Source organism: Hyperolius riggenbachi, chromosome 3, assembly GCF_040937935.1.
Source record: "Hyperolius riggenbachi isolate aHypRig1 chromosome 3, aHypRig1.pri, whole genome shotgun sequence".
Classification (NCBI taxonomy): domain Eukaryota; kingdom Metazoa; phylum Chordata; class Amphibia; order Anura; family Hyperoliidae; genus Hyperolius; species Hyperolius riggenbachi.
This window is the reverse complement of record NC_090648.1, coordinates 434,597,529-434,622,710: the sequence shown is the minus strand read 5'-3', so window position 1 is coordinate 434,622,710 and position 25,182 is coordinate 434,597,529. Positions and strand designations below refer to the sequence as shown.

Genomic DNA, 25,182 nt, shown 5'->3' with positions numbered 1-25,182 from the left:
ATGATTCATTAATGTGAGCCTAACTTGGTGAATGTGTCTTTTTTCCGCTTTTAGTTTCATGTGTAATTATTGCCTCCCCAGCAGCTAATTTCTTCATCTTTGTTTCAGGGCTCGACGGGAATAAAATCAATGTGTCAGACCCAGCGTCATCGGTGAGTCAGCCTAATGGCGCAACGTAATATTTCCAGAACAATGCAGATTAATTGTACTCATTATTGCCTCCTGTGTGGCATGGGCTCATTTCATCATCCTCTGTTTTCTGGGGAAGAAAATTTCATTGCGGCAAGGGGAGCTTCTGTTTTGCCCTCAAGGATTTTGAAAATAAAACCTTTTGCGGTTTGCGAAAAGGGCAAGTCCACTTGAAGCCATCTCGTAGGCAGATGTTGGATGAGGGAAATCCTTATCTTATTTTTTTCCTTTTTTTTTCCTTATTAAAGTCAATCTAAGGTGAAAATAAACTGATAATTGTATCTATCCTTCTACTCTTCTACATTTTTTTTTTTTAGATCTCTCACAGTTTTATTGTATGTTTAAATTTAATTTTTAAGTTTTAATGTTCACTGTATCAATGAAACAGTCTTTAAAGTATTCCTGAGTTAAAATACAGGGTATCCGGAAAGTATTCACATCATCACTTTTTTGCTCAGAATTCTACACACAACCCCCCATAATGACAATGTAAAAAAAATTACTTGAGAGTTTTGCAGTTTTTAAAAAAAAAAAAATATAGAAATTGAGTCAACACATGTACATAAGTTTTCACAGCCTTTGCCTTGAAGCTCAAAATTGAGCTCAGGTGCATCTTGTTTCTCCTGGTCATCCTTGTTTCTGCAGCTTAATTGGAGTCCACCTGTGGTAAATTCAGTTGATTGGACATGATTAGGAAATGCACACACCGGTCTATAAAAAGGCGCGTACACACGCCGGATTCCTGCAAACGACGGGTCGTCAGAACCGCCTGCGGGGCGGCTGTTCTGCCGACAGTTTGCCTGTGTGTACAGTCTGTCGGCAAGCTGATAAGGCAAACTGTCAGCAGAATGGCCGCCCCTCGGGCGGGTCTGATGACCCGTCGTCTGCGAGAATACGGCATGTGTAAGGTACCGCATTTGACAGTTCATGTCTGAGCACCAACCAAGCATGGAGTCAAAGGTATTGTCTGTAGACCTCCAAGACAGGATTGTCTCAAGGCACAAATCTGGGTAAGGTTACAGAAAAACTTCTACTGCATTTCAAGGTTCCAATGAGCACAGTGGCCTCCATCATCTGTAAGTGGATGAAGTTCAAAACTACCAGGATTTTTCCTAGAGATGGTCAGCCATCTAAACTGAGCAATCGGGGGAGAAGGGTCTTAGTCAGGGAGGAGACCAAGAATCACCAGGGGTCAGGGGTTGCATTTATTAAAACCAGTGCCATGAAAATTGGAGCAAAATATAGGTAGTAATATAGCAGTTTCTCTGAACAGCCAATCAGAGCCGGATTAAGGCTAAATGGGGCCCTAAGTAAAGTAACTGATTTGGGCCCCCCCATCATGTCGTAATAGAATCAGAAGATGCAGCTGCACAGCAACATGCCACACACACCGGGGCAGCCGAGCTACTGGTTGCTATGGGCAACAGCCCGCTTTCCTCTGTGGGTGCACAATGCAGGGAATAGCAGCGGCAAAATGCAGAGAGAGAGATGAATGGCTGGGACATTTGCACTCAGTGGCTGGGGCACCCCTGTAAAGAGGGCACCAGATATCACAGCAGCAGCACTTTCCCCCTGCATCTCCAGCCTGGCATAGCAGAAAGCTCTGGACACCGTCAAACCGGAAGCCGTTTCCCAGACAGAATTACTAGCCACCCCACCACCGAACAACCGATTTCCTCCCAAACTAGACAGCCACCATGCAGCCTCCATCCCTGTGAATACGATAGTCCAGCAGAGAAGGCAGCCGCAGCGGGGGAGAATGACAGCACCAGATGACTCACATTCACCTATTGCGATCCAAGCAATAGAGGTCCCGTCATCCGGAGCCCATCTGTCTCCTCTAGAGTGCTGCCGCTCTGTTACTACTACTATTACTACTTCCTGTCTGATCTGAGAATCAGGAAGTTCAGAGTGAGCGGCTGCACTGTAGAAGAGACAGATGGGTTTCAGATGACGGGGTCTCTATCGCTTGGATCATGGATAGGTGAGTGAGTGTTTGCAAACTGCTGCTATCATTCTTGCTGCAGCTGTGGGAAGGGAGGGAGGAGTGGGCAGAGCGCACAGTAGCAGGAGGAGGACCTAGGAGGAGAGCCTGGCTCTGAAGACAGTCAACAGCGCACGGCATCATTTGACAAGACAAGACAAATAACATTTATATCGCGCCTTTCTCAAAGCGCCAGAGCTGCAACCACTAGGACGTGCCCTGTAGGCAGTAGCAGTGTTAGAGAGACTTGCCTAAGGTCTCCTACTGAATAGGTGCTTACTGAACAGGCAGAGCCGAGATTCGAACCCTGGTCTCCTGTGTCAGAGGCAGAGCCCTTAAAGGGACTCTGAGCAGTGCCTGTGGGTATGCCTTTAAGCATACCCACAACTAATTAATTACATCCTTACACCTACCAGCATGATGTTTGTAATTATATCCCCCTGGGTTCCTTATATTTCATTGCATTGTGCTGAATCGAGCTGCCGACTTTGGAGAAAAGTCGTCCTGTGTAATACAATGTAACTATGGAAAGATGCATATCACTTTGAAGCTCTCTTTCTCCTCTTTCCAATGATAGATAAACTGCCACCCTACGCCTTTTAGTTTTCGCTATTTTTGTGATCAAAATTGCAGTGGCCGCGACTTCGATCGCGAAAATAGCAAAAACTAAAAGGCATAGGGCGGCGGTTTATATATCATTGGAAAGAGGAGAATGAGAGCTTTAAAATGATATGCATCTTTCCATAGTTACTGCACTGCTCAGAGCCCCTTTAACCATTATACCATCCAGCCACCGCTGACAGGATGGCGAGGGCTGGTTTATGTGCTGATGGGGCCCCTTTGACTCTGAATGGGGCCCCAAGCGACTGCTTTTGTTGCCTGGTCGGTAATCCGGCCCTGCAGCCAATCAGAACCATTGAGGGCACTTGTCCAATTTTTGTTCAAGTTTCCTTTTATTGGTTAATATAAATAAACAGCTATACTAAATCTGCCCTTGTCTTCCAAAATTCTTGGCACTTTCCTTCCGTCTTTGTTCTGGGTTAATGTAAAATGTATATTCCCCAGTTTGAATCCCAGCCAGGGCACTATCTGTATGGATCTACTCAATACGAGCGTCTCGGATCCCATTGTTTGTGCCGCTCCCCCACCCGCTATATGACGTCACGCATGCGCTGCTCGTCGTCCCCCTGCGTAGCAACACAGCGCGTCATCAGCTACACAGCTAACATGCGTGTGTGCAGCCCAGTGATTTCACCCAAGGGGATCAGCTGCTGATCCCTGACAGGTAACATGAGTTGGGCATGTGTACAAGCCCTTAGGGGGTGCGCTGCTCTGAGGAACAGTTAGAGACATGACTATATACTATAAGATGTTAGCGCTATATAAATACTGTAAATAATAATACTCATTTCTGCAGAAAAAAGATGAAGGCTTCAAGTTACTGAGTATAGTGAGGCAGGATTTACAGATGAGTGACGTTGAGGACAGCGAACTGGAGACTCCAAAAAACACCAGGTATGTGAAATGGTGACATATATACGCCGTGCTTCCATTGCTGTCCTTGGAAGTTTTTTTTCTATGCCAGTATTACACATTTAAAGGAAACCTAACTAACCTAATAAGGGTACAGTGGCTGTCATATTTATTTCCTTTTAAACTACATTAGTTGCATGGCAGCTCTGCTGATCTCTTTGGCTGCAGTAGTATCTAGCTCACATACCTGAAACAAGCTGGCAGCCAGAGCCGGTACAAGGTCCTCCAGCACCCAAGGCTGAGACACCAAAGTGCGCCCCTCCATCCTTGCCAAACCAGCCATCACACACTGATTGCTATTAGACTAAGAGGCGCCACAGGGCCCACAACCTCCCCAACACCTTAATATCTAGTTATTTGGCTTGCAGTCACTGCCATGTATCCCCTTTTCTTATTTCTTTCTGCTTCAAACACAATTAGGAATGACAGCTGAATGAATTCTGCGCCCCCTCCTACACTGCGCCCTGAGGCTGGAGCCTCTTCAGCCTATGCCTCGGCCCGGCCCTGCTGGCAGCTAATCCAGTCAGACTTCAGTCAGACACATTTGATCTGCAGGCTTGTTCAGAGTCTATGGCTAAAAGTTTTAAAGGCAGAGGATCAGCAGGACAGCCAGGCAATGTACTTAAAATGGATCTGAGATAAAAAACTAACTATAACAAGTAACTTGTCTATATATCTTATCTAAAGCTTAGATCTAGATCTAGCAAATCTAGCTGCAAACAGCTTCAATAGAATATGATTATTTCTTCCTGTGATACAATGACAGCAGCCACATGGCTGCTGTCATTGTATCACAGGAAGACATAATCATATTCTATTGAAGCTGTTTGCAGCAAGCTTATATGCATCTTCTGTGGAAAAAAAAACCTAATCCCCCCTCCTCCTCCCTCCTCCCCTTTGCCTCTGAAATCTCTGGCTAGTAATACCTCCCCCTCCTCCTGAGCTCCCATGAGCCCTTGCTACTGCCAAGGCTCTCTGAAAAACTGTGGGCGAGGCTTGTTTAGTTTATAGGGAATTAGAGTATTAAAACAAAAACAAAAAAGTATTTGGCTTGAGGATAGCCCTATAAACAATAGGAAAGGAACACAATTATGCAATGAGTAAAAGTTCATCTCAAATCCACTTTGTTTAAAAGGATATAAACATGGTAGACTCAATACCCCCATCAATTCAAGTGTCCTTTAAGTGTTAGGCTCAACACACACCATACAATCTTGGTTGTACAGATTTACCAAATCTATGTAGTATAAGGGCCAACAGATTGAAAATACCTTGAATGATTTATTGGATAAGCTCTTATACTACATGAAAGTGGTAAGATGAAAGTGGTAAGATTGAACAACCAAGATTGTATGGTGTGTGTTGAGCTTTAGCATGATTCTACTCAAACACTTAGGGCCAGGACAAGGTTCTCCAGTGCTAGAGGTGGAGATTCCAAAGTACGCTCCCCCTTTCCCCCCAAATTGTGCCTGCCCAGTGTAGGTAGCGGAGGTGGCCCTAATTTTAATTAGGTTGCCATCCAGTATAGGTATTTAAGTAAGCAGATGTGCCCCAAGTATTAGGCAGCCCTCTCCCCAGTTCACATGTGCCCCTAGTATTAGGTAGGTACCTCCCACCCATCCCCAGTATAGGTAGCCACATATGCCTCCAGTATTAGGTAGGTTCCCTCTCAGTATAAGTAGCCAAATGTGCCCCTATTATTAAGTAGATCCTTCCCCAGTTTAGATGGCCAATTGGACACCCAGTATTAGGCAGCCTCCCTCCCCAGTTTAGATCGCCAGGTAAACCCCCAGTATAAGGTAGCCCCCTGCCTATGTGGGATAGCCCAATATGCCCCCATAATAGTGGCTGCTTCCCCATAGTTATGCTACTGGTGCCCTCCCTCATTGATACATGAGCATATAGGCCCTGATTCACCAAACTATGGTAAGATTGCCATACACAGGCAGTGCACAACAATTTTACTGGTACTAACCGCCTGATAACATATTAGCGCATGTTACTGGGGTAATGCGCTCTTTGCTATGGTAACGCGTGTTACTATAGCATACTATAGCAATCCCATTAACCTATTAGCACACATGTTGTTACAGTAACCCGCACTACCATAGCAAAGAGCGCATTGCGGCAGTAACTTGGGTAACTTGGGTAGCACTAATAGGTTGAATGGGAGGTGCTCCCCTGGCATTAGTACCGGTAAAATTGCCGAGTTCTGCCTGCTCAAGGTAATCTCACTGCGTACGTACAAAAAGGGCGCCTGGACAAAAAGGGCGCGGGGTGTAAACTCTAAATAATAATTAATCATTAATAGGGTTTATAAATATAGTGTGCTATATTTCGTTTACAAATAATGTTTAACAAAATTATAAATCATTAAATAATGTTTATGAAATCGGAAATTGTGAAAACGTTAATCTTCCCTGTTTCAAAAGTTAAACTTATAATTACGTTTATAAAAAAACCAATAATATATGTTTAATTGTTATAATTGTATATTATTGTGAATAACAGTCATTTATGGTTTGTTCTTATAATAAAATCTGAAAATATTGTTTATAAAGATGATATAAATATAACTACGTTCGTAATAAGTGTTGTAATACATTAGTAATTATTACTAAAATTTTACTAAAACTATACCTAAGCCTACTCTTACACAGAACCCTACCTGTACCTATCCCTAACCCCTAGACTCCCCTGTTGGTGCCTAAACCTAAGACCCCCCTGTTGGTGCCTAAACCTAAGACCCCCCTGTTGGTGCCTAAACCTAAGACCCCCCTGTTGGTGCCTAAGTAACCCTCCCTGTACCTACCCCTAACCCCTAGACCCCCCTCTTGGTGCCTAAACCTAAGACCCCCCTGTTAATGCCTAAACCTAAGACCCCCCTGTTAATGCCTAAACCTAAGACCCCCCTGTTGGTGCCTAAACCTAAGACCCCCCTGTTAATGCCTAAACCTAAGACCCCCCTGTTGGTGCCTAAACCTAAGACCCCCCTGTTAATGCCTAAACCTAAGACCCCCCTGTTAATGCCTAAACCTAAGACCCCCCTGTTGGTGCCTAAACCTAAGACCCCCCTGTTAATGCCTAAACCTAAGACCCCCCTGTTGGTGCCTAAACCTAAGACCCCCCTGTTAATGCCTAAACCTAAGACCCCCCTGTTGGTGCCTAAACCTAAGACCCCCCTGTTGGTGCCTAAACCTAAGACCCCCCTTTATTATGTGGATAATTATGTTTTACTAATTGTGGATTAAAAAAATATTTTGCAATTTACGTTACGTACTGATCGCTTTATTTTGTGAATAATAATGTTTTACAAACAGTAAGGGATAAAACTTTAAATAATGTTTTAATTATTTAAATAAGATAAATATGTTTATTATTTTCATAAACGTTATTCGGCACGGGTGCATTTTATAAACGTAAATCACCACAAGTTCAGTTATAAATCATTAAACAGCTCCGGGCGCCGTTTGTAAACTTTATTTAGCTCCTGGCGCCGTTTATAAACTTTATTTAGCTCCGGCGCCCTTTTTTCCTACCCGGCGCCCATTAAACGCTATTTATTATGGGAGTGAATGGCGGCGCCCTTTTTGTCCACTAGCGGCATGCGCCCTTTTTTCCCAGCTCCAATCTCACTGCTGTTTGGTGAATCATGGCCATAGTCACATAGAACATACAGTGCTTAGCCCAAATGAAAGTGGAGATGTCATTTGCCCTCCACAGATGCCAAACCCGCAGGAAACAAGTGCCGGACAACATGCTATTAGAAGCATGGAAATATTCTGTGTAAAGGTGCGTACACACACCTTTGACAGATTTCGTCGTTCGGGGATCGCTGGACCGGGCTGCACACACGCATGTTAGCTGTGTAGCTGATGCCGTACTGTGTTGCTATGCAGAAGGGGTGGGGGTGTGTGGAGGGATGATGAACGGTGCGTGTGTGATGTTGTAACCCCCTCAATAATGACAGTGCATACTAGTGGTTCTTAAATGCATATTTGTGTGGGACAACAAGTCAAATAATTATTTACTGCTGCATGCTACACTCCTTGAACAGAGAGGGTGTGTGCTCTCAGAACATGTCTGTCTGTTTTGTTCTAGGACAATAAAGTTGGTTTTGAGCAGGGGGGAGGGCTGTTGTAGAGATGGGAAGTTCGGATCTTTTTAAAGAGAACCCGAGGTGGGTTTGAAGAATGTTATCTGCATACAGAGGCTGGATCTGCCTAAACAGCTCAGCCTCTGTTGCTATCGCAAACCCCCCTAAGGTCCCCCTGCACTCTGCAATCCCTCATAAAATCACAGCCACGCTGCTGACACACAGCTTGTCAGAGCAGGCTGTGTTTATCACTATAGTGTCAGTCTGCTGCTCTCCCCGCCTCCTGCAGAACTCCAGTCCCCGCCTGCGTCCTTTTCCTCCCTGCTGATTGGAGGGAAGGAACAGGGGCAGGGACCGGAGCTATGCAGGAGGCGGGGGAGCAGCTGAGACTGACACTACAGATGTAAACACAGCCCGCACAGCAGGGCTGTGATTTATGAGGGATTGCAGAGTGCAGGGGGACGTTAGGGGGGTTTGGGATAGCAACAGAGGCTGGGCTGTATAGGCAGAACCAGCCTTTTTATGCAGATAACATTCTTTAAACACACCTCGGGTTCTCTTTAATGATCCGGATGATTCGAATCGGATCATTGAAAAGATCCGGATCTTTGATCCGAATCTCGGATCATTTTACTACCGAAGCATTCGGGGGTGAAATGAATAGCAGGACAGGTCTTTCCCTGCTGTGGACAGGAGAAGGGGAGGGGGGCGGACACACAGAGAAGGGGAGAAGATGGACAGAGGGCAGGGAGCGGACAGAGAAGGGAGGAGGGACGAGCAGAGAGCAGAAATGTTTGCTTGCACACAATACCCACATGCTGCAATCATATGCTTTACATGTATTTCACCTATATGCTCATCTGTGTACTTTGAGTGCAAACGTCGCACAGTGAAAGAAAGCATTCCCCAAAGTAAAGTGCAGCTGTTTAGAGCGAGTGCAGGAGGATCATATTGCCCTGCAATCACAGTGCCTGCAAAGTTACTGAGCTGTGCTGAGCTGAGCCAAAAGCTTCCAATGTGTTCACTGTGCACAACTACGAACAGACAGCCTATAATGAGCAGCACATTATAGCCAGTATGTGTGCTCTACACATACCTGGCAGTGGCACCCATGTCCCCTCTCTCTCATCTACCTGTCTCTCCCTGCAAGGCTGCCTCCCATCCAACAGAGCGATCCATCTCAGCTCTGCTTCCAGGACCCCGCTGCCCGCTGAGAGGGGGCGTGTCGCTCCTGGCCCCACCCCTTTTGTGATCCGAATCACTCATTTTGATGATTCGGATGATTCGACTCACAAAATAGATTCGGATCAAAGATCCGAATCGTTCATGATCCGGACAACACTAGGCTGTTGTGCTAGAGGAGAGAGGTTGGTCACATGGTGGGCAGAGAGTGAGTGCTGAAGGAAGAGAGGGCCTGTGAAAAGGATTATAGCTTGTCCTGAAGGAGAAGAACTTTCTAGTGAGGACCCCCAAGTACAGCTGTCTGCAGGGAAGCATTCCCCAAAGTAAAGTGCAGCTGTTTAGAGCGAGTGCAGGAGGATCATATTGCCCTGCAATCACAGTGCCTGCAAAGTTACTGAGCTGTGCTGAGCTGAGCCAAAAGCTTCCAATGTGTTCACTGTGCACAACTACGAACAGACAGCCTATAATGAGCAGCACATTATAGCCAGTATGTGTGCTCTACACATACCTGGCAGTGGCACCCATGTCCCCTCTCTCTCATCTACCTGTCTCTCCCTGCAAGGCTGCCTCCCATCCAACAGAGCGATCCATCTCAGCTCTGCTTCCAGGACCCCGCTGCCCGCTGAGAGGGGGCGTGTCGCTCCTGGCCCCACCCCTTTTGTGATCCGAATCACTCATTTTGATGATTCGGATGATTCGACTCACAAAATAGATTCGGATCAAAGATCCGAATCGTTCATGATCCGGACAACACTAGGCTGTTGTGCTAGAGGAGAGAGGTTGGTCACATGGTGGGCAGAGAGTGAGTGCTGAAGGAAGAGAGGGCCTGTGAAAAGGATTATAGCTTGTCCTGAAGAAGAAGAACTTTCTAGTGAGGACCCCCAAGTACAGCTGTCTGCAGGGAAGAGCATACCTCAGGAGAGGACTATCTAGCACTAGAGAAAGTAGTGAGTCAGACACCCAGCACCCACAGACAGGACTCCAGTCTGCCAAGCTGCATGTGGCTGCAGCTCTCAAGATAAGTCTCCCACTCATTCTCCACACAGACTGATCTATCATATGCATAGGAGGTGTGTTTATCCTACTGATAAATGACGCTCAGTTCTGGTGAATGTTCTATTCATGAAGGATCTTTAAAGAGACAGTGCTGTATTATAAAGTGAAAGTGTTCTACCGCTGTGACATTGCTCAGTCCCAAGAAAAGCCTAACCTGTGAATGTTTTGTGCATGAAAAATCCTTAAAGAGACAGTGTTGTACTGCAAAGTGAAAGTGTTCTACTGCTGTAACTTTGTTCAGTCACCGAAAGAGGTTAACACATTGCTTACTATAAGATTGTGAGACATTGCCTTATAGTGGACAGAGAAGTGTGTTCTCTCACCTTACATTAATTAAAGACAAGATCTTTCTCTACGAAAAATATTTTCTGCATTCACAGCTCAACTTAATTAAACTTGTTATACATTTAATGTACATAAATTGAGTTAACGCTCTGATGCCTGGTCTTTTCTTTATTGCCATATTCAAGAAAAGTATAGTGTCTCAAGGTTAAAGAAGAACCCCACACAGGGTTACAATGTCACCCGGCGTGTGCAATCAATGGGAATGGTGAAGGGATCCGCATTGATGGCGTCTGCCGCTACTTCCTGTTTATCAGGAAGTAGCATGTGGCACTTAGAGATCGGACCTACGTGGTGGAACACATGGAGATATGTCAGTGTTCCTGCCCACTGCTGCTGCTACATATTAATGCTGGAGGGGAGCACTGAGGGGAGAGCCCGAGGTGAGGGAGGGGGGATTGGCCCCCTCCCCACCGATGTAGATGGCCAAGCTCTCCACTCATGCTGCAACCCCTCCTGAGCCCCAAAATGGCCCTGTGCAGGCCCCGGGGGGCATCCACATTTTTGCAGGGGGGCCCAGTGATTTCTAGTTATGCCCCTGCACATGCCTGATTATCGGCTGAGGCAGTCGTTATCAGCCTACTCAACAACCTTAAAGTGAACCTCCAGACTAAACATCTACTCAGCAGCACTAAAAAGGCTTGGTGTTTCTTTAACAGGTTCACAGCATCAGAACTTTGTTTTTCATTCCCAAGCCTAATTTTTAGCTGCTTAGAAGCTAAGCTCCGCTCCATCAAAGAAAACTGCCCGCCCGGGCATTTTTCCCCTGATGCTGTGCGAAGCATGATGGAATTTCTGATGTTGTTGTTCTCGTTGCCTAGCAGCAGGGAAGGGTGATCACACTGATCAGGACACAGGACAGTTGGAACTGTGTCTCATGCTCTCTGTCACCTCCTTTCTACCAAAAAGATGGCTGCCCTCATGAAATCACAAACCTTTGCCTGTTCTTTTAAAACAGGGTGGGCAAGAGATTATATTACCTATCTATTTTAATTAACATAACTAATGTAACTTAATGACAGTATGTTTGTTTAGGTTGAAGTTCCTCTTTAAAGCCCCATCTACACCATACAATTTTTTTTTGATTCGATTAATTGATTCCGATCGGGATTCGATTTGATTGGATTCAATTTGCCATTGTTTTGCAATGGCAAATTGAATCGAATTGAATCCCGATCGGACGAATCGAATCCCGATCTGACATGCGGATTGAATCGAACCAGTTGAATCAAATTGGACAAAAAATTGTATGGTGTAGATGGGGCTTAACCTCTTGACGACCAGCTAATGCCAATTGGCGTAAACTGGTTGTCTGTGGGTTTCCATGGAAACGGCCGCTCGTTCGAGCGGCCGTTCCATGTCAGTTCAAGGAGGGTGTCTCCGTGAACTGCCTGCGAGCCTCTGATCGTGGCTCGCAGGCGAAATGTTAACATGCGGGGAAGAAATCCCTGGTGTTTACACTGCACGGCGCTGCAGCAGCGCTGCAAAGGAGATCGGCGATCCCCGGCCTCTGATAGGCTGGGGATTGCCGCCGTCTGATAGGCTGAAGCCTATCAGAGGCGGTACAGGATGTATCGCCGTCCTGTACCGCCCACAGAGCCAAGGAGAGGGAGGGGGGAATAGCGCTGCAGAGGGGGGCTTCGAGGAGCCCCCCCTGCAAGGCACAGCAGAGCGGCGGCGATCAGACCCCCCCAGCAGGACATCCCCCCAGTGGGGAAAAAAGGGGGGGAAGTCTGATCGCCCTGCCTGCAATACGATCTGTGCTGGGGGTTGAAGAGCCCACCCAGCACAGATCAATAGGAAACCACTTGGTCGGCAAGTGGCTAAGTCAGGTGTGTGTAATGCTGGGCATACACGGCGTGATAATGCGCTGCGTCCCCGCTCGTCCACGCACATCGATCCCCGCTCGTCCCCACCAGCGCTCCTTATCAGCCGCTCGATTCCCCGCCATTGTCCGCCAGCGGGGATCGAGCAGGCGGGGATCGAGCAGGCTGGGATCAAGCGGGGTCATCGGACCTGCTGAATATTATCAGCTCCCGGCATCAGAGGCTCGGTACACGGTACAGAAACGTACCGTGTATCCCCAGCATTAGAGGCTTATGATACATACAGATGTTACTATGTAGGTGAATGTAATGCTCGCTGCTTCCCAGAGTACAAATAAAATCAACATTTATCCATGAAAAGAACAGGTGCCAATGACAGAGGTGACAGAGGTTGCCCAGGGATTACAGGAACAAAGGATATCAGTACAGATCTCAGGCTGCCATGGAACAGATACAGGCACCCTGCTGCCACCGCTTATCTATTATGTGCACTTGTTTATATGCGAATTCTGTGCTTTGATTACCAGTAGAGGCATCAGCCACCCGCTATGCAGAGCCGATTCCTCCTCCCTATAATAAATGTTTGCATAACAACCTGATCAAGCACTGTCAAAAGACTTTGAATGAACAGCTAACGAGAGAATGCGACAGGTCATAACATACTGTCACGGATGAAGGAATCATAATACACATACTGGAAGATGAGCAAAGACTGGATATTTCCTTGTTAAATCCTATCTCCATGCAAAGATCTGAAAATACCTATTTATAAACAGTGGTGATCTGTGCATGCAAGGCCGTTTCTGGACATGCTGGTGCTCAGTCTTCTTTCACTGAAAGGGGTGGGGAGAGGTGGAGATCGGTGGAGATTGACTGGATAAGAGGCGGAGCTACGGCGCAAAGCTCTGCCTTCCCCCGGCAGCAAAATCTGCGACTTGGAAAGTCGTGGAATTTTGCCCCGGGATTTCAGGGAGATAAATGCCTTGTTCTGCTGTGGGGATGCAGCGAATCAGTTTGGATTTTAATGCTGAAGTTGGCTGCTGAATAAAAAGAGAATATGAAATGCTTCAGACTCTCTTTAAATTTATTGGACTTTTTTCCCATACATTGTGTGACATTTTCCCATCTTGATAGCTTTTCATTACGTGTTTCCCTGAAAATAAGGACACTGTCTTATATTTATTTCTCCATAAAGAAATGTGCTAGGGCTTATTTTCGGGGAGGTCTTATTTTTTCTGAGGGTAGTGAGACTCCCTCTTGTTGTACAGGCAGATCCCCCTCCCTTGTGTATAGCCAGATCTCACCCCACCTTGTGTTTAGCCAGATTCCCCCCCCTCTTGTGTATAGGTGCATAGCCGAACCCCCCTCTTCCATAGACAGATCCCCTATAACATAGCCAGTCTAATCCCCCTCCCCCCTCATTACCTCTAGTGTTGGGCGAACATCTGGATGTTCGGATTCGGTGTGGTTCGGCCGAACATGCCCCTGATGTTCGGCATGTTCGAGCCGAACCCCGAACCCAACCCGAACATGTCCCTTTGGGGCCCCTATAGGGTCCCAGCATAAAGGGAGAGCATGCCCCGAGCGCGGGGGGGAGGGGTCGGAAATGCCCCCCACCCCTCCCCGCTAAGCTCTCCCTTTTGCCGGTTCCCTATAATGTTAAATTTAAGCCCCCCAAAAGTACCTGAGGAGGAGGGCAGGAAGCGGGCAGCCAGAGATGCTAGGCGCTAGTACCATCTGGTACTTCCGCCCTCTCTTGACGCACTTCCTGTTTACATTTGAAGTCGCATCAAGAGAGCGCAGAAGTACCACGATGACGCGAACGAGGGTACGCGTCATCTACATGATGACACGTACCCTCGTACGCGTCATCGCGGTACTTGAGGCATGCTCTCCCTTTATGCTGGGACCCTATAGGGGGCTATGTTCGGCCGGACACGGCTGTGTTCGGCCGAACAAAGAAGGCCTGTTCGGGTTCGGGCAGCATGCCCGAACACCCTCCCGAACACCATGAGGTGTTCGGGGGGTGCCGAATCGAACCCGAACAGGCCAAAATCCGGGCGAACCCGAACAGTGGTGAACACTGTTCGCCCATCACTAATTACCTCCTGCCAGCCCCCTCCTCCAGAACGACTGATCCCAGTATTCCGCAGCTCCTCTACCCGGCGGCATAATTCAAACCGCAGATTAGCAGTGAACTGTAATGAAGCAGCTAGAGTATTAGTATAACAGCGCCGTATCAGTATAACAGCGCCGTATCACTGTATCAGCGCCTCTGTATACAGAAAGTGACATAGGCGCATCACAGGATGTATAAGGAGGCGCTGTTACACTTTTACAGTGATACAGTGCTGTAATACTGATACTCTAGCTGCTTCATTACAGTTCACCGCTAATCTGCGGTTTAAATTATACCGCCGGGCAGAGGAGCTGCGGAATACTGGGATCGGTCTTTCTGGAGGAGGGGGCTGGCACAAAGTATTGCGGGGGAAGGGGGGGCGGACGGACAGGACTGCCGCTGCCACTGCCAATAGGTCTTATTTTAGGAGGATGTTTAATATTTCGAGCATGCTCGAAATATATGCTAGGGCTTACTTTCAGGGGATGTCATACTTTCGGTGAAACACGGTATGCTTTGGGCATTGTAAAAAGGTTTTCCAAGCATATGGAACCTGAATTTTATCTTATACTGCTAGAAACCTGTGTGTGTCAGTCATCTGTGTGTGACAATTGTAAAACAAATGGAGGATCTGTTTTGTATAGTAGTAAGGTGACCACCAGCATCCAATCAGGGCCGCCTTCAGGGCATCACAGGGGGGACTGCTGTATGGGGCCCAAATGAATATGGGGCCAGGCAAACAGGACCACACATGGGCTGCAGATGTAAGTGATGAGAGTTGCCAGGAAGCTCATCCAGGTGTTACCTTAGTCAGTAAGTGCTTAAAGTAAACCTAAACCATGAATTTGAGAAAGGGGTCCATCGGGTCCCTCAATACCCTTCTGGTCCAATCCGTTGTGTTGCTGTGAAGTCCACAGAATCCAGCTGGGATGTGGGGCACTGCGCATGCACTGTTCCAGGCCACATGCCTCCTCCATCATGCTTCCATAGCTGGGAGCATTCTGTGCAAGCGCAGTTACAGTCTTAATGAACTGAGCATACACAGAACGCTCCCGGCCATGGGAGCGTGTGAAGAGCGGACACACTAATATTAGTGTGTACAGACCTTGAAAGATTGTGATTTGCTATGTGGGAGCAGGTAGGAGGGAGGGGGGCCTAGTAGGTTTGTCCAGTATGGGGCCCAAACATTTCTGATGGTGGCCCTGTTTCTAATCATCACCCTCACCACCCTACCTCCGTGTCTCGTAGAACTGCAAAATATAAATATTGCCACTTAAATGAATTGGGTGTTTTTCCCCCAGGCATTGAGCCATATATATTCACTAAATAGCAGTAAAACATCTACTGTGGGGTAGATTGTACGCCATGTATATATTGACTGTATTTTTGTGTTTTGTGTTCCGTATACAATATCAACACATTATGCTTCAACCATGTTCTCACAGCTCAGAAAAGCCGAGGAAGGACAGGAGAAAGAGCCCGAGGCAAAAGCTGGAGAAGGGCAAGGCGAGGGACAATTCCGACAAGGAGAATGATGAAGATTGGGCAAAAGCCAGACAGAAGGTACATTCTGAAACTGCATTGGAAGTAGAGTTCAAGAAGTCACATACACTCACCAAGCACTTTATTAGGAGCACAGTAGCAATACATGGTGGGGCCTCCCCTAGCCTTTATTATTATTTATTGTATTTATAAAGCACCAACATATTATGCAGCACTGAACAATAAATACATACAATGATACAAAGGATTACGTATGTAACAAAGTTATACGACATAAGACAAAACTATACAAAGCAAACAGGTTACAAAATACATGATCATGTGATTTTGGGCTGTTAGGTAGGCCCAGTAGTACAGGTACGAGGCTGTCATATCAAAGGAGCACACGATCATGTAGAATACACTAATGGCCCATACTCACGGGCTACAATTGTCGCCGCAACCACATGGCGTGCGCGTGTTGTGGCGACAGGTCACCCGTGAGTATGAGGCGCGCACCCCGAACCATCACTTGTCGCTGCTGTCGCCAGGCGATTGGCGGCGGTCAATCGCATGGCGACAGTGCCGCCGCAACCTCGCCGCAACTGTCGCTAGTCCGCGTGTGTATGCGGACTAGGGACAGCAACCTAATAGCCGGAGCATTGAGTTTCCGGCAGGGGGGAGGAACGTCGGCGACAGCTTCCGTCGCATACCTAGTCCCACTTCCGCGTGTGTATGCGGAGGGACTTGGCGACGAGCTGTCGCCGAACTGTCGCGCACACGCTCCCGTATGCTAGTGACAGGCAGGAAAAGTAGCCCGCGAGTATGGGCCATAAGGAAGGGAGGACCCTGCCAAAGCTTTACAATCTAAGGAGGGGGGGGGGGGGGGAGGAGTGGACACACTGGGTAGGGCTGTAGAATAAGTATTTAGCAGAGTACTACTGTGTGGTAAGGGGTGCGTTGGCCATCCTGAAGAGGCGGGTTTTGAGGGCTTGCTTGAATGTGTTAAAGCAGCGGGCAAGTCTGATGGGTGGTGGAAGGGTCTTTTTATTAACAAAATGGATATTAATTATATTGTTATTAATGAAGCCCTGCACCCTTTTCTCCTGGTACCCCTTTTAATGCATGCCTGTGATCACAGCCTCAGTGTTTTTCTTTTTCATACATGTGGTCAGGGATGGGCAGAGGCAAGAGAGGCTCCAGCCTCAGGGCGCAGTGTAGGAGGGGGCGCACAACTAACTCAGCTATCATTCTCCTATTGTGTTTAAAGCAGAGAGAAATAAGAAAAAGGGGATACATGGCAGTGACTGCAAACCAGATAACTAGAGATTAAGGTGTTGGGGAGGGGGGGGGGGGGGGAGGGGGTAGTGTTGGGGGCCCTGGGGTGCATCTTAGTCTAATAGCAATCAGGGTGTGACGGCTGGAGTGGGAGGATAGGGGGCGCACTTTGGTGTCTCAGCCTTGGGTGCTGGAGGACCTTGTCCCTGTCTGCCTGTAGTATATTATTGATTCTTGTTTTTTTTCTTTTGTCAACACACATATAGGCAAATATAATCCACATTATCTTTAAAAATATATATATTTTTGTTAAAAGTGGATTAATGTTGCGCCAAAGAAACTAAGCTGCTAGTCTGACAAGGGATCCCCACTTCCTTCTATCTTGTTAGAATAATACACTAAAAGTCAGGCTGCGCTAAGAACAAACACATTTAATAAAATTAGATCAATTGATCAATCAATATTGTGCATGCATGCACACAATATTGAAAATGTAAAAATATAAAAATACAAAAATATATAAGTCCATAAAAGCAAAAAATAAGATTGGTTCATATGCATTGGGTATAGTGTGCAAAAATATATAATGATGTCACTGATTGCTAAAATCGTTGCATTGCTCTCTCAATTGGATTTCCGTTTAGATCAGCATCAATTGATGCTTGGTGTTTGTAGAATAATGCTCAGGATAACAATACATGGATCAGTTGATTCATAAAGTAAATAGGCATATGGATCTTTCAAAACGTTTTTGGGGTGGAACTGATTGAATTGCAATAAGCTATGCTTATCTGTCTCACCCTTCCGGATCCGTGTTCAGATGGTGCAGTGCTGCTTCAGGGAGCCGCTCTATCTCACCAGCCCCGGCCGGCGGCTAGGTGAGAGAGTCTAGACAAAGACTTTGTGTCGGGCTGGGTTAGCCCGGCTCCCGCGAGGATGATGTAGGTTAGGGCTCCTGGTCGGAGATGTTAGTTCCGTGAGCTTTCTGCGGCGCTAGCTTCCGCGTAGCTTGGCCCTGCCTCCTTCCCCTTCGATTTGTGACGTCACAATGACAGCGCTGCTGACGTTTCGGGAGGAACGCCTCCCTTTCTCAAAGCTGAGCTGCGTGGGGGATTAGAGGCTCTCTTATACTGTTTCAACCATAGAACTTGTCACAGTTTTCAATCAAATGCATAAAGATCCAAATCTTTATTGAGTCCATGTGGTATCATAGAGTTAAGGTTGTATATCCACAGGGTCTCTCGACGGGACATTTCTCGCAAGTAGTCCCCGCCCCTCCAGGGTTTGTTAACTTGCTCTAATCCACAGTATTTTGTTCCCTTGAAGGAACATCCATGTATTGTCCTATAATGTTCTGAAAGGGGATGCTTTTTATTTCCTTTAATAATGTTTGTGCAGTGCTCACTGAGCCTTTCTTTTAAAGCACGTTTGGTCCTTCCCACATAGTGTTTTTGACAAGGGCACGTCAACACATATATTACCCCCTTTGTGTCACAATTAGTGACATCTCTAATCTTGAAGATTTCCTTATTAACCATTGATGTGACATCATATATCCTTTCCACAGGTAGGGTTGATTTCCGACATGCTCTGCAAAATCCACATTTCTTAAAATACCCTTCAATCTTCCTGGTTTTAGTCGATTTTATAGTGGGCGCTAATATATTGCCCAGATTTTTTGTTCTCCTAAAGATCATTCTGGGGTTCTCTGGTACAATGGAGGTGAGTAGGGGATCTTCCCGCAACAGATGCCAATACCTTCCCACTATATTTTTAACCCTTGGAGCCTGTGATGAATATTGCATTATTAGGTTAGGTTGTTGACTAATTGAATCGGATCGTTTTTCATTTACTTGTAGTAATCTACTTCTTTCTGTATTGATGGCCCTTTCTCTGGCCTCAATAATCAGTTCCTTGGAGTATCCTTTGGATTCAAATCTTTCTTGTAGGATTTCTGCTTCCATCTGGAAGTCTGCCAAATTGGAGCAGTTCCTCCTTAACCTCAAGAACTGACCACCCGGAATGTTCATAAGCCATCTAAAATGATGGCAGCTGTCAACATTAATAAAACTATTGATGTCTACTGGTTTTAAATATGTTTTCGTTAATAGACGACCCTCTTCCACATAGATAATCACATCTAAAAAATGAATTTGTTGCTGACTACACTCACTTGTAAATTTCAAATTATAAGTATTGTTATTGATCCATGCAAGGAAAGCATCCAAACTGGACTTACTCCCTCGCCATATGAAGAAGGCATCATCTATAAATCTCCTCCAGAGCACCAGGGCGGACCCGGGGCCCCCTGGGCCATGTAGTTGAAATCGCTCCCAGTGGGACATATACAGGTTTGCAAATGAAGGTGCAAACCGTGTCCCCATTGCCGTCCCAGTGCTCTGGAGGAAGTACTGACCCTCATAGTTGAAATAATTATGCTGTAGGATGAAGCATATGCTGTTTAGAACAAATTGAATCTGATCTTCCTCCAAAATATGTGCCTCCTGCATGAAGAATTGGACTGCTTCAATCCCCTTCCCATGGGGGATCACGGTATACAGGGAGCTTACATCAATCGTGCATAGCCAATCTCCATCCTCCCATGTATAGTCATCAAGTATTCTCAAAAAGTGGCCTGTGTCTTTAATATAGCTCGGGGTGTTCTGGACCAACTCCTGTAGATATAGGTCTACATAATGGGATAGGTTTGAGGTCATGGAACCGATCCCCGATATGATCGGTCTCCCCGGTGGATCTACTAGTCCCTTGTGTATTTTCGGAAGATGGTAGTACACAGGGATTCTGGGATTTTCCTCGTACAGATAGTCGTACTCCTCCTCATTAATAATCCCTATTGATTTTGCTTCCTCCAACATGGCTTTCAACCTTTTAAGGAATTTATGGGTTGGATCCATCAATAGTGGTAAATATGTATCTACACTGTGAAGTTGTCGTATCGCCTCACAGTGATATTGTTCTATATCTTGTAGAACTACACCCCCCCCCCCCCCCTTGTCGGCTGGCCTGATGACTATAGTGTTGTCAGTCTGTAGTTTTCTCATTGCTTGCCTTTCTTGATAGGATAGATTATCTGAAAAGTGGGTTCTAAGTTTTTTAATATCTTCCAAAACCAGGGTCTCAAAAGCATTCATTGCTTTGCTGGCTTCTTGGACTGGATTAAATTTGGATTTACATTTCAACCCTGAATGTTTGTATGCATCCATCTGTTCAGGATTCTCGACTATTTGTCCATCTGTCTTCTTCATGAAATATTTTTTGAGGCATAACTTCCTCATGAATTTCTTAATGCCTATAAATGCTTCAAATTTATTCAGCCTACTGCCTGGTGCAAACTTTAAACCCTTGGATAATACGTCATATTCTATTGGAGAAAGGGGTCTATGGCTTAAATTGAAGACTCCCCCCTCCCCAATAGATCTAATAATATCAGTGGAGCTCTCTATTTCTTGTTGTTTCTTAGATAACCCCCTCCCCCTCCTACCTCTTGGCCTATACTTGATCTTTTGTCCTTGATGTAATGCTCTATCCTCTGTTGTTGTGACTTGTCTGGCGGATTTTTCTTTTGTCTTTGTCTTTTTGTTACACTTCTTGTTTCCCTCTGAAAATTTGGCATCCCCTGGGTAAGTGCTGTACGATAGTCTAGGAAGTGGACATTGGATTTTGGATTGGCCCCCAGGGCGCTGAATCTATTGGAGGTAGAGACATCAGTATGAATTCTTAATGTCTCCTGCTCCCTCTGATTCTCAACAGTTGGTATAATGCATATTGGTATGGTGGATCTCTTTATGTTGGAATGACTAGGGGATGTAGTATGTACCAAGTTATTTGTGGAGGTAGAGGGAAGGACCAAACGTGCTTTAAAAGAAAGGCTCAGTGAGCACTGCACAAACATTATTAAAGGAAATAAAAAGCATCCCCTTTCAGAACATTATAGGACAATACATGGATGTTCCTTCAAGGGAACAAAATACTGTGGATTAGAGCAAGTTAACAAACCCTGGAGGGGCGGGGACTACTTGCGAGAAATGTCCCGTCGAGAGACCCTGTGGATATACAACCTTAACTCTATGATACCACATGGACTCAATAAAGATTTGGATCTTTATGCATTTGATTGAAAACTGTGACAAGTTCTATGGTTGAAACAGTATAAGAGAGCCTCTAATCCCCCACGCAGCTCAGCTTTGAGAAAGGGAGGCGTTCCTCCCGAAACGTCAGCAGCGCTGTCATTGTGACGTCACAAATCGAAGGGGAAGGAGGCAGGGCCAAGCTACGCGGAAGCTAGCGCCGCAGAAAGCTCACGGAACTAACATCTCCGACCAGGAGCCCTAACCTACATCATCCTCGCGGGAGCCGGGCTAACCCAGCCCGACACAAAGTCTCTGTCTAGACTCTCTCACCTAGCCGCCGGCCGGGGCTGGTAAAATAGAGCGGCTCCCTGAAGCAGCACTGCACCATCTGAACACGGATCCGGAAGGGTGAGACAGATAAGCATAGCTTATTGCAATTCAATCAGTTCCACCCCAAAAACGTTTTGAAAGATCCATATGCCTATTTACTTTATGAATCAACTGATCCATGTATTGTTATCCTGAGCATTATTCTACAAACACCAAGCATCAATTGATGCTGATCTAAACGGAAATCCAATTGAGAGAGCAATGCAACGATTTTAGCAATCAGTGACATCATTATATATTTTTGCACACTATACCCAATTAGGTGCATATGAACCAATCTTATTTTTTGCTTTTATGGACTTATATATTTTTGTATTTTTATATTTTTACATTTTCAATATTGTGTGCATGCATGCACAATATTGATTGATCAATTGATCTAATTTTATTAAATGTGTTTGTTCTTAGCGCAGCCTGACTTTTAGTATATATATTTTTGTAATCTCATAAAAATGGTACTGTTCTAATCCTAAGCATAAAACACCAGAGCAGGATTGTCCACCAGGCAACCTAGGCAGGTTCTTGGGGCGTCTTGGGTGTCAAGGGGCCCACCTGCCACCTTCTTTGATCTCTTTCTACTTTAGCTTACCAAAAGGACCACAAAGGGGCCCCAAATCATCTATCTTGCTTAGGACCCCATTACATCTTAATCCATCTCCGTAAAACACATATTATGTAGCTTCATATATTAAGCATTATGAAGACAGACATGCCATTAAAAAAAATTTGGTGCACTTTTCATGACTCCTAGGTCATTTCATCAGAGGCCCATGACAAACCACATTACATTCATAATCCTTTTTTCTTTTTTGGAGCAAAAGATGGCATCTTAGTAGAAGAAAATTTCTTTATTTTACATGTTTATTTAAGATCAAACAAGTACATCAGCTGAGTACAAAATACATCAATGACAATAAAAATTCATCCTCTATGGCAGGGGCATTGCCAGCATCCTAAAAGATCCGGGGCACCAAGGACAGAGAAAGAGTGCAGGGAAAAATGGGCATGACCATGATGTGGGCACTGGGAAAATGGGCAAGGCCACGACATAGGCATAGCCAACTGTTATGTAACCATGTAACTCAAAAGGGCCCAGAGTTTTTCCCCAAAACGCAGTGAGGCAAAGTGAGCGTAAAGTTATTTAGACAATGTTTTCTCCACAAAAAACACGGCAGTATTTCCCTCACACAAAAAAACCACACATAACAATACAGTGTGATACTATCATGTCAATATGATCAAAATCTGAGGAATGCCATGAAGAATGAAGGCAGTTCTGAAAGAAAAATGAGGTCCAACTCAGTACTAGCAAGATGTAACGAATAAAACAAACACTACGCCACATATAAACTGCAGAAACTGTTACCCCCAGATGTCAAAGGCAGAAACCATTACCCCAAATGTTAAATGCGGAAACCATTATCACACATGTGAAATGCAGAAATGTTTACCCCAAATGTTAAATGCAGAAACCATTATCACACATGTGAAATGCAGAAATGTTTACCCCGAATGTTAAATGCAGAAACCGTTACCACACATGTGAAATGTAGAAAACTCAGGAAAAAAAATAATTGCATACAGGTGTCTTAACCATCCAGCCAATTATTTCAGGCAAAGGGAGGGCTTGTGCTAAAATAAGTAAAGAAGAATAGAATGAGTGCAAAGAAAGCTAATTTCACTCATAGCACATGTAGTCCAAAAAAGAAATGATTAAAAAAAATATATCATTAAAGTGGATCCGAGATAAACTTTTACTAATTGCATAATTGTGTTCCTTACATATAGTTTATAGAGCATTCCTCAAGCCAAATACTTTTTTTTAAAGTTATTTGAATACCCTAATTCCCTATAAACTAAACAAACCTCGCCTACAGCTCCTCCAGCGCCTAGGCACCCTGAGACCCGTGTATATAGACAAGTAACTTGTTATAGTTAATCGTCTCGGATCCGCTTTATTTAAGGCCTGGGAACCTACTAGCAGCGCTTTTCTAAGCACTTGCCATTTGTAAAGCACGTGTTAATGTAATGCTATGGGGGATTTTAAGAAAATCACATCCCTCAAGTGGGATCACACACATTACATTAGCAAGAGCTTTATAAATCACACGTGCTTAGAAAAGCGCTGCTAGTAGGTTCCAGGCCTAATCAAATCCTTTTTTTCACAGGAAAAAATTAGATGCTGCATGCATTTGCAGTCCTAACTTTGCCCCTTTTTTAACATTTCCAGTTTTGCAGTCAGTGTCAGCTTTACTTTTGCTGTAAGTTGCTACGTTCTATTGTGGGGATGTGCACACTATCATAGTGAACAGTCGGTTCCCCCGGTTGCTGTATTGAGCAGGGCTGGATTTTTATTGTTAACCCCCTTGGCCTCTGTCAGCAGCCGTCCCCCTTCAGTATAGGTAGCCAGATGACCCCTCCCTCCATTATAGGTAGTTAGTTGACTCTTCCCCCTCACCAGGCACGTGCACAGGGGAGGGCTCTGGGTGCTCAAGCACCCCCCTTTTTGTTACAGACATCATGTAGGCCCTTCTCCCAGACTTTTTCTTTAGCTGCTCAGGCAGGGACTGGCCGGGAGTAAGGAGGAGGAGTTTTCCACCAGGCTGTCTCCCCTTGTTCATTTCACCAGGGTCAGGATCGGTGTGCACTTACTGCTGCACACTTAGCTCTCAGCCTCAGTGTTTGTAGCTGCCAGGCCAGTGCAGAGGAGTTGCAGGGAACTGGCAGAGCTGAATTCCTGCTTCCTCTCCTTCATGCCCCCTCCTATTTCAGCTAGGCTTCTGTAACTCCGCCCCCGATCTCGAGTCTCCAGTTCAGAAGCTGCACAGTGCGTGCATGCACAGCACACTCCACAGAAGAAGGCTGGCTGCTGCAGGGTTGACTGAGCCACGACCAGGGTCCTGCAGGGACACAAGTCACACCACAGTGAGGTGACACAGAGAGAAGAGTGTCTGTAGCTACTACCCTGTCAAAAAATGCAGACGTGTGTGTTTACTACATGGGGAATTATAGTGACATATTGGGGAGGGTAGTGGCTGAACTATTGTGGGCAGTGGCATCACTAAGTCAGTTTATAAACTGCAGCAGTTTTTCCCCAAACCTCTCTCCTTCACCACAGAACTTGTAGCTAATATTTGGCAGGAAACTTACCTGTGCCAGCAACACTCGTGAATAAAGAAGATAGGGCAGTGATCAGGCAATCACTTCTTCACAGTTGTCAGTGCACTAGCTGCAGAGAACAGGGAAGTCCTGGGCTGGCTGCTGGGAGTGGAGGCTTGGAGGAGCAGAGTGCAAAGGCAGAAGCACTGAAGAGGAGGGAGAGCCTAATCTGATGTCACACAGGTATCAGTCAGACAAGCTGAGACCTTCAGTTCACACACATCAAGGTCCTCTCAGCATTGTATCTTCTTCCCCCTTCCTTTTGAACCTATGCTGAGCCTTAAGGTACATGCACACGTCTGATTTTTCCAAACGACCGGTCAAATCGGGAATGTGTACAAAGGATCATCCAGCTGATAAGGCTGATTTTGACAGATCCGCTAAAACCAGCCTTATCAGCCGAACGATCGTTTGTACACATGCACGATTTGACCGGTCCTTTGAAAAAATCAGAC

General features: G+C 45.7%; 1 protein-coding gene across 4 annotated transcripts in view; it reads left to right on the top strand.

The window, feature by feature from the left end:
* The window catches only part of LOC137561644 (uncharacterized), an 80,626-nt gene that overhangs the window by 36,339 nt on the left and 19,105 nt on the right, over positions 1 to 25,182 (top strand). For all 4 annotated transcript variants that reach the window (XM_068272959.1, XM_068272958.1, XM_068272957.1 and 1 more), the window contains exons 4-6: positions 109 to 152; positions 3,591 to 3,688; positions 15,773 to 15,890. In XM_068272959.1, the coding sequence (XP_068129060.1) occupies positions 109 to 152; positions 3,591 to 3,688; positions 15,773 to 15,890 (260 nt within the window). The remainder of the gene's footprint in view (positions 1 to 108; positions 153 to 3,590; positions 3,689 to 15,772; positions 15,891 to 25,182) is intronic.